Genomic DNA, 14,512 nt, shown 5'->3' on the forward strand with positions numbered 1-14,512 from the left:
TTTTTTTGAGACAGAGTCTCGCTCTGTTGCCCAGGCTGGGGTGCAGTGGTGCGATCACGGCTTGTGGCAGCCTCAATCTCCCTGGACTCAGGCAATCCTCCTGAGTAGCTCGGACCACAGGCATGTGCCACCACACCCAGCTAATTTTTGTATTTTTCAGAGAGATGAAGTTTCACCATGTTGCCCAGGCTGGTCTTGAGTTCCTGGGCTCAAAGCAATCCTCCCACCTTGGCCTCCCAAAGTGCTGAGATTACAGGCATGAGCCACCACACCCAATCCTTTTTTCTGTAATATTTTTTGTTATTCTTTCTTCTTGTTTCTTTCCAGGCAATGTGCCATGGGACTTTTTTTTTTTTTTTTCCCCAAGAATTCCAAGGAGGGGCTGTGAGGCTGGGTGTGACGGCTCACATGTGTAATCCCAGCACTTTGGGAGGCCTGGGCAACAGAGACCCGGTCTCTATAAAAAATAATTTAAAAAAGTAATTCCAAGAACAATCAAATGTTTTGTTTTTGAAGAGCTAGAAAGGAATACTCCTTCCTAGGAGAATACGTAAGTCCTGTCTGAATAATCCTAAAGAAGATACAGAGTCTCTGACCTAAAAGCGAGCTACAGAAACTGATCTTTGGAGTGGCTTTAGAATTAAGTTAGCATAATACTTGCTGATCTTACTTCAATCTATTCCAAAGCATCCATGCTTAGAATTCACATCAAGATAAGGAAGTCAATGAACACAGCCCGTAAGTCTGAGGATAAAGTCAGGAGGAGAACTATTGTGAACAAAGGATCCCATGTGGCCATTCCTGCTCTACGGTGGCCATCTGGCAGCCATGGCAGTGGAGTGGGTGAAGTCACCGCAGGAACCATGAGACTACAGATAGCTAGCTACTCACCCAAGAAAGACCGGACAGTGGTGATAGAATCTCTGTGGCCATTCCTCAGGGGTGGCGGAGGAGGAGGGGGTGGCCCAGCTGGCGTCCTTGAGGGTGGAGGTGGGGGCTTTCCTCGGCTCGGGGGTTCTGACCCATGCATTCGGTATGGCGGTGGGGGAGGGGGAGCATCCCGGGCACCATTTCGGATCACGGGTGGTGGGGGTGGAGGAGCTGCAATTCAAATCCAAAGTAGTTAGGTTTGGATGTGGAGATGGCAAGTGGTAGAATGACTTGAAATACATGAGCTAAAAGAATAACACGTCCCACAGACGCTCACAGTGCCTGGTCCCCCTTTGTCCTTATTACTTGAATAATATCACCATTCTTCCAGATACCAATATTCAGAATAAATGTATGACCTTTTTACATTTCGTACCAGTCAGTCAAGAACTCTATCTGTTCTTGATTTTTTTTATGCTTTTCTATGCCTTCCTCCACAATTCTAATTCAAGTCTTCCTTATATTTAGCCTGTTCCACTGCAAAAGCCTTCCGAATGTTCTCCTTGCTTCGTCTATTACCCCTCCAAATTCATTTTGCATAACACCAACTCACTAATCTCCCTAAAAACTTGATCCAATTTTTTCAAAGCCTTTGCACTGCCTAAATCATAAAGTCTCAAACCGTGGCTGGGTATGATGGCTCACGTCTATAATCCTAGCACTCTGGGAGGCCAAGGTGGGAGGAATTGCCTGAGCTCAGCAGTTCGAGACCAGCCTGGGCAACATGATGAAACCCCATCTCTACTAAAAATACAAAAAATTAGCCCAGTGCGGTGGCATGTGCCTGTAGTCCCAGCTTCTCAGGAGGCTGAGGCACAAGAATCACTTGAACCTGGGAGGTGGAGGCTGCAGTGAGCCCAGATTGTGCCACTGCACTCCAGCCTGGGCAACAGAGCGAGACTCCATCTCAAATACATAAGTAAATAAATAAATAAAGTCTCAAAGCCTTTGCTTACATAGTAACCTACCATGCCTATCAGCCTGAGTTTGGCTTCTCCTCTTCCCTTCTTATTGCTAGGCTAGGTCAGGAGCCCTCCTCTGCACTTCCACTGCAGCTTGTGCGTACCTACCACTTGAATAGACTGTTATAATTATTTCTTCTGTGTACTCTTCCCCCAGTATACTGTGTACCCCTTGATGTCAGAGCAGTTCCTCCTTCTGGGTTCTCAAGTACAGCACACAGCAGGTGTTCAATCAATGTCTGCTGAATGAACTGAATTACATGCTTTGCTCTTGTGACTCCCCTCACAATATTCTGATATCCCCCCTTCCCTTACTACCAAATCCTCCCTATCCTTCAAGGTTCAATCCAAGTCCCATCTTCTCAAGGCTTTCCCAAAGCAATCCATTTTCTTCTGAGTCCCTCCACCTCTGCTCTCCCACAGCATATACAGGCTATGTCACTTACTCTAATATCAATGAGCGACTTTCAAAATATATACAGCAGATTCATTGTGGGAAGTTACAAATGTCCAGTAACAGTCTCATTGCTCAAACATTGCAAACACCTCTTTTGGAACTGCCTCCAAAGCAAGTTTATCAGACAGAGCTATAAACACTATTATATGATGGTCACATTTCATTTCTGAGGTCGTCCCACCACCAATGAAAATATTCATACCTATGCCGGGCGTGGTGGCTCACACTTGTAATCCCAGCACTTTGGGAGGTCGAGGCGGGAGGATCACCTGAGGTTGGGAGTTCAAGACCAGCCTAATCAACATGGAGAAACCCAGTCTCTACTAAAAATACAAAAATTAGCCGGGAGTGGTGGCGCATGCCTGTAATCCCAGCTACTCGGGAGGCTGAGGCAGGAGAACTGCTTGAACCTAGGAGGCGGAGGTTGCAGTGAGCCGAGATTGTGCCATTGCACTCCAGCCTGGGCAACAAGAGCAAAACTCTGCCTCAAAAAAAAAAAAGAAAATATTCATACCTGTGTCTGAATCTGCTTTTTGGTCATTTCCAAAAATCAAATTCACTCTTAAAAGATGAAAATTTGCCACCAAGTAGAAGGTAACGTCAAAAGCATGTGTGAAGACATGGCAATATGACTGGAATACAATAGATTCTAATGTGTTTAAGTTGTCTTACTCCTATGCTCTGTATTAACTAACAATAATAGCAGCTACCACTTATTGGGTATCTATTATGTTCCAGGTATTTTAGGTGTAGTAAATCTTGAAAAAGTCTTATAGCCACACCTGCAAAGAATGTAGTATTATCCCCATTTCACAAATGAGAAAACTGGGACTCTCATTTGTCATTTTATTTGATCTGTTTAAGGTCGCAGATCAAATAAAAACAGGCAAGGCACATGTCTGCTCTTTCTACTCTCCCACACTGCTTTTCATAACTCCCAGTATTCTGCATAGTATCTTTCCAACCAGATTTACAATTCAGTGGCTTGGAAGTGCATCTTTTGGTATCTGGGCCATGTTCAATTTTTTTTTTTTTTTTAAAAGAGACAGGGTGTCACTGTGTCACCCAGGTTAAAGTGCAGTGGTGGAATCACAGCTCACTGCAGCTTCAAACTCCTGGGCTCAAGTAATGCTCCAGCCTCAGCAAAGGGCTGGGATTATAGGCATGTGCCACAGCACGTGGCCTGATAAATAGTTGTTACCTAAATAGTACGTGAAGAGACTACTCAGCTTAACAGACAAAACTGTTTTTAGTAATAAAACGGTATCTTGGCCGGGCACAGTAGCTCACATTTGTAATCCCAGCACTCTGGGAGGCTGAGGCAGGCAGAACGCTTGATACCAGGAGTTCGAGATCAGCCCGGGCAACATGGTGAAACCCCACCTCTACTTTAAAAAAAAGGTACAAAAATTAGCCAAGCGTGGTGGCGCATGCCTGCAATCCCAGATATTCTGGAGCCTGAGGTGGGAGGAGCTTGAACCTGGGAGGTGGAGGTTGCAAGAAGCCAACATCGCACCACTGCACTCCAGCCTGGTGACAGAGCAAGACTGTCTTGAAGAAAAGAGTGTCCTATTATTCCTCCTGCTTACTGTCAGAATTTCTGTAGTGACTATAGCTAAGCATGTAACACGGTAATGGAATGAACACACACACACACACACACACACACAAGCTGGCACAATAAGCCCAATAAATGTTTTTGCTTCCCATAAGACACACTCAGAATGTCAACTCTTCCTCACTGTTTCCAAGCTTTGTTCAAGGAGAAACAGGGGACACTAGATGCAATAATTAAAGAGAAATCTTATACCTCCCAGCAGATCTCTGAGCCTTTTTTTTTTTTTTTTTTGAGACGGAGTCTCGCTCTGTTGCCCAGCCTGGAGTGTGGTGGCATGATCTTGGCTCACTGCAAGCTCCGCCTCCCGAGTTCATGCCATTCTCCTGCCTCAGCCTCCCGAGTAGCTGGCACTACAGGTACCGCCACCACGCCTGGCTAATTTTTTTGTATTTTTAGTAGAGACGGGGTTTCACCAGTTATCCAGGATGGTCTCGATCTCCTGACCTCATGATCTGCCCGCCTTGGCCTCCCAAAGTGCTGGGATTATAGGCATGAGCCACCGCGCCTGGCCTGAGCCTTGTTTTCATTCCAAACCTACTCAAACCAAAGCTCTTTAAGAGAAGCTTCTTTAAGCCCTGAAAAATATTCCTGAAAACCCAGATTCCTCAAGACCCTGAGAATTTGTATCTACTCCCAGGGCAGGGAAGCAAGGTAGACAGGGTTAGCCACGTTCACAAGGACACTGGCACCAGCTACACACCAGGCAGGTGACACTGATGAGATGACCTGGAATGGCAAAATAGAGCAGGATAAGAGTGATCTGTTTGGCTCCTCCAGCTCCCTCCCTCATCTCAGCCAGGTTCTGCTGTCTCCAATAAGCTTCTGGGTTCTTTGTCAGATCCAGTTGTTTTTTTGTTTGTTTGTTTTTGAGATGGAGTCTCACTCTGTCCCCCAGGCTGGAGTGCAGTGGCGCGATCTTGGCTCACTGCAAGCTCCGCCTCCTGGGTTCACGCCATTCTCCTACCTCAGCCTCCCGAGTAGCTGGGACTACAGGCACCCGTTGCCATGCCCGGCTAATTTTTTGTATTTTTAGTAGAGACGGGGTTTCACCGTGTTCGCCAGGATGGTCTCGATCTCCTGACCTCGTGATCCGCCCGTCTCAGCCTCCTAAAGTGCTGGGATTACAGGCTTGAGCCACCGCGCCTGGCCCCAGATCCAGTTTTAAGACTGTTTCAAGTGACAGAGCCAGAACTCCAGTCCCTAAAAAAACAATTTGCAAAAGAAGTCCTGGGATGGGAGACAGCCTTTTGTAATCCAAGATTAACCCTAATTTTGACAAAAGTATGATGGTTTCAATTTTTTTTTTAATTCCCTTAAAAATGGACAGTGTTTTACTCTGCAAAGAAAAAATTCTTGAAACAAACTCTATAAACCAATAATACTAGTTTTTGTGTTTTTAGGATTTTTTTTTGAGACAGGGTCTTGCTCTGCTGCCTAGGCTGGAGTGCAGTGGTGTGATCTCAGCTCTCTGCAGCCTCTGCCTCCTGGGTTCAAGTGATCCTCCCATCCTAGCCTCCCAAGTAGCTGGGACCACAGGCACACGCTGCCACGCCTGGCTAGGTTTTTAAAATTTATTTTTATTTATTATTATTTTTTGAGACAGAGTCTCGCTCAGCCACCCATGCTGGAGTGTAGTGCTGCGATCTCAGTTCACTGCAACCACAATCTCCCAGGTTCAAGCAATTCTCCTATCTCAGCCTCTCGAGTAGCTGGGATTACAGGCACCCGCCATCATGCCCGGCTAATTTTTGTATTTTAGTAGACAGACGAGGTTTCACCATGTTGGCCAGGCTGGTCTTGAACTCCCGACCTCAAGTGATCTGCCTGTCTCAGCCTCCCAAAATGCTAAGATTATAGGCGTGAGCCACTGCACCCGGCCTACTTTTTTTATTTTTTGTAGAAATGGGGTTTCACCATGTTGCCCAGGCTGGTCTTGAACTCCCAGTCTCAAGCGATCCTCCTGCCTCAGCCTCCCAAAGCACTAGGATTACAGGTGTGAGCCTCTGTGCCTTACCCCCACTGTACTTTTCAAATGTACATTTTACAGATGAGAAAAGAGAGAATCAGCGATCTGTCCAATGTCACACAACAAATCGAGGCAATACTCAAACGATCTCTGACTAAAATACCTCAATTTTTTTCCAGTTTATCACTCTTAAGAATTGCTGCTCTAGCCAGGTACAATTGCTCACATCTGTAATCTCAGGGCTTCGGGAGGCCAAGGTGGGAAGACGGCTTGAGCCCAAGAGTTTGAGTCCAGCCTGGGCAACACAGACCTCATCTTAAAAAAAAAAAAAAAAAAATTAATGAGCCAGACATGGTGGCAACACCCCTGTAGCCCTAGCTATCACAGAGAAGGAATGGAAAAGTGGGAAGCAAGAAAGCCTACAGACATTTAACAGTACTCAGCTCAACCCACGGAAATTGCATTTTTCTCTTCTTCTATTCCTGGATGAGGTCAGAAAGATATGAGCTTTGCTCAAAGAGTCTTTTGTAAAATCCCTAATAAGAGTCTTTTGTAAAATCCCTAAGTTAAAAAAAAAAAGTCAAACCTGAACTTTACAGAATCAAGGTCCACCTTAGGACTACCTCCTTATGGCTAAAGCTAGGGAGATATGGGATCAGGAATGCAGCAGGCCACTGTTTGGCTGCCCTACGTTAGATGGCCAGCTGCCAGAGTACAAATCTGTGTGTACCAAATAAAGCAGCTGCACACAGGTTAATAGGCCTTTAATGCCTTGTTACTTAATGATATAACCTTTACCATTTTTTTTTTTTTCCTTTGAGGCAAGGTCTTGCTGTGTTGCCCAGGCTGAAGTGCAGTGGCACTATCACGGCTCACTGCAACTTCCACCTCCCAGGCTCAAGTGGTCTTCCATCTCAGCCTCTCGAGTAGCTGGGACTACAGGCATGCACCACCATGCCAGGCTAATTTTTTAAAATTATTTTTTGTAGAGACAGGGTTTTGCTATGTTGCCCAGGCTAGTCTCGAACTCCTGGGCTTAAGTGAACTGCCGGCCTCAACCTCCCCAATCCCAAGTGCTGGGATTACAGGCATGAGCCATCATGCCCAGACTCCATGACATAACTCCTTAATCAATGTTCTATACCTACAGAAACTGACTTTAAAATAAAAGCTAAGGGCTGGGCGCAGTGGCTCACTTGAGGTCAGGAGTTTGAGACCAGCCTGGCCAACATGGTGAAAACCCGTCTCTACTAAAAATACAAAAATTAGCCAGGTATGGTGGCACTTGCCTGTAATTCCAGCTACTTGGGAGGCTGAAACATAACAATCACTTGAACCTGGGAGGCAGAGGTTGCAGTGAGCAGAGATCGTACCACTGCACTCCAGCCTGGATGACAGAGCAAGACTCTGTCTCAAAACACAAACAAACAAATAAATAAATAAAGGATAAGAAGCTGTTTGGGGAGGGTATATCTCAAAGTCTAATGATACAAGGATATGGGAGCCAAAATTCCCAGGTCCAATAAGGCCCCAGAGAGCTGTCATGGTCTCCCCTCACTCTAAAATTTCAATTATGCTAATTATAAGGAGATTACACAACCTCTTCTTTTTCCAGGGTTCCTGAATTTCCTCCTTACCCAGCTTAGGCTTCATTATTGCAATCACTCCCTCACATACACCCTTTCCTTCCTGCCTCACTCTCCCTTAGAGTCGCACATGCCTAAAACATGCTAACACTGGTTAAACAGAGCTCTACTCTTATTTTGTACCTGCAAATCACAGTTGAACACACATGAGACTAATTAATCTCACATGAAATGTATAGCCCATAATCTCAAGTGGGCCCTTCGCGTGGTTGCCTATCTGAGCACATTTCCCTAATCCACCCATACTCCCATGCTCCAGATGACCATTTCATGCCACTTCTCTCTCCTCAACTCGCCTTCTCCTTCCCTCGCCTCAATCACAGCTGATGCTCTTGCTTTCCATTTCACTGAGAAAACAGAAGCAAATTAGAATAAACTTTCCACTTGCTTCTACCACTACACCCACCTACCCACTTGCTTCTAAGCCTATATGCTCTGCCTCCCCTCTTGTTATTACGGAAGAACCACATTTCTATCTAAGGCCAACCTTTTATCTGTGGATCACATTCTCTCTCCTCTGGCCTCCTAAGGTCATTATTTAGGCAATCTGTTCCCTCTCCTCTGATTCAATTTTTTCCCTCTCTTCTAAGTTTCATGCTACTCATTCCATCAGCATACAAATAGGTCTCTCATCTTGGGATGGGAAAAAACCAACTCTCAACCCCACATCTTCCTCCAACATTCACTTCACTTCTCTTCACCCCTCTCTCCTGGACTTTACAGCAAACTCTTTAAGATATTTCTATATTGCTATCTCCAATTTCTCTCCTCCTATTCCTGCATTCTTGAACCCACTCCAATTAAGCTTTCACTTTCGCCCTCCACCACTCCACTGAAACTACTCCAAAGGGTCCCATGATACTAAGACCAATGCCAGTTCTTGGCCTTTAACTTACCCGACCCATCTGCAGCACTGGGCACAGCTGACCACTTACTCTACCTTGGAGTTTCTCCATCACATTCTTGGTTTTTCTCCTTCCATCCTCACTAGAAGCTTTTCTGTTTCCTCCACTGGGTATTCTTTATCTCTCTTGCCTCTAATGTAGGAGGGCGAGGGCTTAGCCCTCATCTTTTTTTTTTTTTTTTTGAAACACAGCGTCACTCTGTCACCCAGGCTGGAGTGCAGTGGCGTGATCTTGGCTCACTGCAACCTCTGCCTCCTGAGTTCAAGCAATTCTCCTGCCTCAGCCTCCTAGGACTCTTCTTATCTATACTCACTCGTTAGGTGACTTCATCTAGCATGTGATTTTCAATACCATTCAAATGTGTCTCTCTAGTCGAGACCTCTCCCCTCAAATTTGGAGTCTGATAGCCAAGTACCAATTCATTATCTCTTCTTGAGTACCTAATAGGCATCTCAAACTTGTCTCAAACCAAACACCTATCTTCCCACAAATTCGCAGTAGTCCTAACCATCTGGCTATTTACTGCAACAGTCCAGTAACTGGTCTCTTTTTGTCACCTTTGTCCTACTGCAGTCTGTTATCAACATAGGAGCTAGTGTTCTTTTTAAAAGGTGAGTCAAATCATACTACTTCTCTGTTTAAAACTCTCCAGTGGCTTCCCATCTCACAAAGTTAAATTCAAGGTCTTTGCAAAGTCCTGCAGTGTTCTCCCCTGCAGCTCCAGCTTTCCAACCTCTAAGTCCTACCTCTCTTCCCTCCCTCAGTCTTTCTAGTCTCGCCACAAAGGCCCTCTTGCTGTCCCCAAAATGTTTCAAGAATACTTCTACCTTATGTCCTCTACATTTGTTGTTCCCACTGCCTGCAACAGCTGTTCTCCTAGATAACTACTAAGCTTACTCGTCACTTTCTTCAGGTCTTTGTCAAATTTTCACCTTATCAGTAAGGACTGTCTTGACTCTCTCCCTACTGCTCCAATTTAAGTTATCATCATCCGACCTCCGCCCCAGTACATCTTATTCCTCTCCTCTGCTTTGTAATTCTCTAAAGCATACTACATACTATGTATTTATATATTTTACTAGTTTGACTGTCCAAAACAGGAACTTTTTGTCTTTTCTATTTATTGCTATTTCCCTACCAACAGATCTGACGCATAAAAAGGTACTCAATAAACCCACTGAATGAATAAATGAATTACTGTCTTCAAGCAGTGCTCTGGGGAAAAGATAAAATCAATTCACAGCACGATAGGGAAAAAGGTGCTTCCAAGCACTTACCTGCTCCCCGACTGGGAGGGTCTCGGGCTGGGGGAGGTGGCCTATTACTCAGTAAAGAGGAGGAGGCTGAGGTGGGCGGAGGAGGTGCTAGGCCTCTGACAGGCCCTGGTGTCTTCCTATGCAAAGAATTGTGTCTCTGTGGCAGCTCAGGGGCTGACTCATTAGTGGGGCTAGAGGGTCCATTGGGGACCCCAGGAGGCTGGCGGTAAGGCGGAGGAGGAGGAGCCAGAGACTGGCCACTTGGTCCCGTTCTGATATTCACAGGGGAAGGAGGTGGTTTGACTGGGGGTGGAGCAGGAGGTCCCTCTCGACCAGGGTGAAGCCTCTGTCCAGGCGTCGGCGGCAAGGGTTTCTCTCTGTTGTAGGCGGGGGCTTTGTTGCTGTGCATAGGCAGAGGTGTGGGGGGTGCGTTGGCACGCCGCCCTGGGGGTGGCGGGGGAGGGGCAGAGGAGCTGTGCTTCATGCCCGTACTGCTGGTGGTATTAGGCCGAGAGAGGTCCGGTAAAGAGGGTCTCTGCATCCGGGGCAGTTCTGGGAGTGAGGCCCGGCTGCTGTCTGTATCATCCTGAGGACGCCCGCTGGCTGCAGATACTGGAGGCCTTGGGGCAGCAGCTCGAGAACTGGGGACTTGCAGGGCCGGCTTACCAGCTAGGTTCTCTACAAATACACAAACACGGGGTCAACAGAGCTAGACAGATACTGGTCAGTATCTCTACTTGACTCAGCTCCTTAGTGCAACCTGCATGGTAGCAGGGAAAGGACTTGCATAGTTCTGGGTTTTTGCTTTTTTGTGTGTGTGACAAAGTTTTGCTGTTGTTGCCCAGGCTGGAGTGCAATGGCACGATCTCAGCTCACCGCAACCTCTGCCTCATGGGTTCAAGTGATTCTCCTGCCTCAGACCCCTGAGTAGCTGAGATTACAGGCGCGCACCACCACACCCGGCTAATTTTTGTATTTTTAGTAGAGATGGGGTTTCCCCATGTTGGCCAGGCTGGTCTCAAAATCCTAATCTCAGGTGATCCACCCACCTCGGCCTCCCAAAGTGCTGGGATTACAGGCGTGAGCCACCACGTCTGGCCTAGTTCTAGGTTTTAATACGGTTTCAGGCTCAGGATACATTGTTATTTATTTTTAAATTTTACTTCATTTTTGACAAGTAATGATTTTATGTATTTATGGGATACAATGCCTTGTTATATGTATACATTGTGGAATGATTAAATCAAACTAACATATCCATCACCTATTTTTCTTTTTATGGTGAAAACACTTAAAATCTACTCTACAACAGGCGCAGTGGCTCATGCCTGTAACCCCAGCACTTTGGGAGGCCAAGGCGGATGGATCACTTGAGGTCAGAAGTTTGAGACCAGCCTGGCCAACATGGCGAAACCCCATCTCTACTAAAACTACAAAAATTAGCCAGGTGTGGTGGCCTGTGCCTGTAATCCCACCTACTTGAGAGGCTGAGGCAGGAGAATGGCTTGAACCCAGGAGGGGGAAGTTGCAGTAAGCCAAGATGGCGCCACTGCACTCCAGGCTGGGCCAGAGCAAGACTCCATCTCAGGAGGAAAAAAAAGAAAAGAATAAATAAAATAAAACTCTTTTAGCAATTTTCAAATATACATCAAGTATAATCAGGGGTCGTCTGATTATACCCCTGGGGCCACGCACCTGTACAGGTCAGTGACCTGTTAGGAACGGGGCACACAGAAGGTGAGAGAGCAAGCATTACCGCCTGAGCTCCGCCTCCTGTCAGAAGAGCAGCAGCATTAGATTCTCATAGGAGGGCGAACTCCACTGTGAACCGCCCATGTGAGGGATCTAGGTTGCATGCCCCTTATGAGAATCTAACTAACGCCTGATGATCTAAGGTGGAACAGTTTCATCCCGAAACCATCCCCGACCACCATCCATGGAAAAATTGTCTTCCATGAAACCAGTTCCTGGTGCCTAAAAGACTGGGGACTGCTGCAATAGATCACTAAAACTTATCCCTCCTGTCTAACTGAAACTTTGTACCCTTTGACCAACATCTCCCCTTTCTCCATCCCAACACCTACTGCCCCCAGCCTCTAGTAACCAACGTTTCACTCTCTACTTCTATGAATGAGTTCAACTGTTTCAGATCCCACATAAAAATGAGATCATGCAGTATTTGTGTTTTTGTACCTGGCTTATTTCACTTAGTATAATGTCCTCCAAGTTCATCCGTATTATCAGAAATGACAGAAGTTTCCTTCTTTTCTAAGGCTAAATAGTATTCTAGTGTATATATACCACATTTTCTTTATCTAAATTGCATCCGCTTTCATTTAATCCCTCAGCTTTTGCTGTATTCTACTGTATAACTCCTCCCCTGCTCCCAAGTCTTTCTGCCCCCGACCTTTACCACACTCCTCAACCTGAGATGGCCCACTTGGGACATCAGAAATTAACACACCAGGGAAATATCCTGGGAAAGTACTCATCAGATACCTGAACCGTCCTTGGCTCCCACAGGTCGAAGCTTCGGCACTCCTCCTTGGAACAGACCTCCCTTGGGCTGCAGGGCAGCTCCTCCAGAGCCATAGCCACCACTGCTTCCTTTGGGCTCTGGAAAGCATACCAGTAGGGTTTTCATTTCACATGCTCTCAGCTGATGACCAAGTCAATCATGAGGGGAAACCCCTCCTCTGTCTGGGCTATCGCTTGCAAACAAACCAGTCTTGTTTTTGCCCTTCTATTTAAAAAAGCAGGCCTGGTACAGTGGCTCATGTCATTAATCCCAGCATTTTGGGAGGCCAAGATGGGAGGATCACTTAAGTTCAGGAGTTCGAGAGCAGCCTGGGCAACATAGTAGGACCCTGTCTCTACAAAAAATTTCAAAAATTACCCAGGCATGGTGATGCATGCCTATATACTTGGGAGGCTGAGATGGGAGGACTGATTGAGCCTGGGAGGTCGAGGTGGCAGTGAACCATGATCGTACCACTGCACTCCAGCCTGAGCGACAGACAGAGCAAGACCCTGTTTCAGGAAAAAAAAAAAGAGAGAGAGAAAAGAAAAGAAGGGAAAGCTAGGCGTCTCTGCTCCACAGCTTTGTGTAGGGATGAAACTCTTTGTTGTGATGAAAGAGAAAGAACAAGTGAGGCTGGGCGCAGTGGCTCACACCTGTAATCCCAGCACTGTGGGAGGCCGAGGTGGGCGGATCACGAGGTCAGGAGATAGAGACTACAGTGAAACCCGGTCTCTACTAGAAATACAAAAAATTCGTCGGGTGTGGTGGCAGGTGCCTGTAGTCCCAGCTACTTGGGAGGCTGAGGCAGGAGAATGGTGTCAACCCGGGAGGTGGAGCTTGCAGTGAGCTGAGATTGTGCCAGCCACTGCACTCCAGCCTGGGTGACACAGTGAGACTCCGTCTCAAAAGAAAAAAAAAAAGAACAAGTGGCTGATCTTCCTTTATTTAGGGCAAAGGGATAAGGGGGTTAAATAAATGTTTGGGGGGCCAGGCGCAGTGGCTCATGCCTGTAATCCCAGCACTTTGGGAGGCCGAGCAGGTGGACCACCTGAGGTCAGGAGTTCAAGACCAGCCTGGTCAACACGGTGAGACCCCCCATCTCTACTAAAAATACAAAAAATTGGACAGGCGTGGTGGCACGCACCTGTGATCCCAGCTACTTGGGAGACTGAGGCACGAGAATCATCTGAACCCAGGAGGCAGACGTTGCAGTGAGCTGAGGCCACGCCACTGCACTCCAGCCTGGGCAACAAGAGCGAAACTCAGGCTAAAAAAAAAAAAAAAGTTCAACATAGTTATCTGGACTCTCCTCTCCACATCTCAGATGATAGATAGAAGGTTAAGGGATCAGGGACCAATATGTGAGCACTCTCCAGAGGCCTACAGGAACGGACACTTGTAGCAATCATAAAATCAACCTTGGTTTCAGTCAAGAGGTGTCTAGGAATGTGGCAGTATCCTCAAAGGACAGTCAAGGATGTGCCCTGATGAGTATTAGTTACAATGAGAGACGGCAGCCTTCTTTTTTTTTTTCTTTTCCTTTTTGAGAGACAGAGTCTTGCTCTGTTGCCCAGGCTGGAGTGCAGTGGTGCAGTGACGTGATCACAGCTCACTGCAGCCTCGAACTTCTAGGCTCATGCAATCTTTCCACCTTGACCTCCCAAAGTGTTTGGCTTACAGGCATGAGCCACCACGCCCAGTGAGATGGTAACCTTAAACCTGAGACGCTCTCCAAGAGTCAAGAAGAAACTTCTAAGGTTCAGAAGAATGAGAAGAGAGCCAAAGCACATCCCAGGACAAAACTCTCCCACTCAAGCCCCAATAAAAATAACAACACAGCCAAGTCTTCAAGTCACTCCTGGGATCCTGCCGGTTCACTAGGAAATGAAGCTCAGACTCACTCTCGAGGATGGGAGCACTCCGATCATTAATGTTGGTCACCTTCTTCAGCTTGGTCCCTTTGCAAATGTCCTGTAAGAGGGCGCCTCGACCCCGCTGCTCATCTCTACTCAGCTTGGGCTGCTCTGTGTTTGCCTGGAGGATAAGAGAAATGTAAGTTCACCCTAAATAGTTCCCTTTATCGGCCAGGTGCAGTGGCTCACACCTGTAATCCCAACACTTTGGGAGGCCAAGGCAGGTGGATCACTTGAGGTCAGGAGTTCGAGACCATCCTGGCCAACATGGTGAAACCCTGTCTCTACTAAAAATACAAAAAATTAGCCAGGCATGGTGGCACATGCTGTAATCCCAG

The 14,512-nt window shown here is 46.7% G+C and overlaps 1 protein-coding gene across 4 annotated transcripts in view; it reads right to left on the bottom strand.

The window, feature by feature from the left end:
• Nucleotides 1-14,512, bottom strand: part of WIPF2 (WAS/WASL interacting protein family, member 2) — an 81,891-nt gene that overhangs the window by 3,912 nt on the left and 63,467 nt on the right. For all 4 annotated transcript variants that reach the window (XM_011998955.1, XM_011998952.1, XM_011998953.1 and 1 more), the window contains 4 exons: nt 14,163-14,295; nt 12,240-12,356; nt 9,762-10,418; nt 892-1,101 (listed from right to left, as the gene is read on the bottom strand). In XM_011998955.1, coding sequence (XP_011854345.1) covers nt 892-1,101; nt 9,762-10,281 — 730 coding nt within the window. In that variant the 5' untranslated portion in view covers nt 10,282-10,418; nt 12,240-12,356; nt 14,163-14,295. The remainder of the gene's footprint in view (nt 1-891; nt 1,102-9,761; nt 10,419-12,239; nt 12,357-14,162; nt 14,296-14,512) is intronic.

The sequence above is a fragment of the Mandrillus leucophaeus genome, unplaced genomic scaffold (genome assembly GCF_000951045.1).
Source record: "Mandrillus leucophaeus isolate KB7577 unplaced genomic scaffold, Mleu.le_1.0 Scaffold58, whole genome shotgun sequence".
NCBI lineage: Eukaryota > Metazoa > Chordata > Mammalia > Primates > Cercopithecidae > Mandrillus > Mandrillus leucophaeus.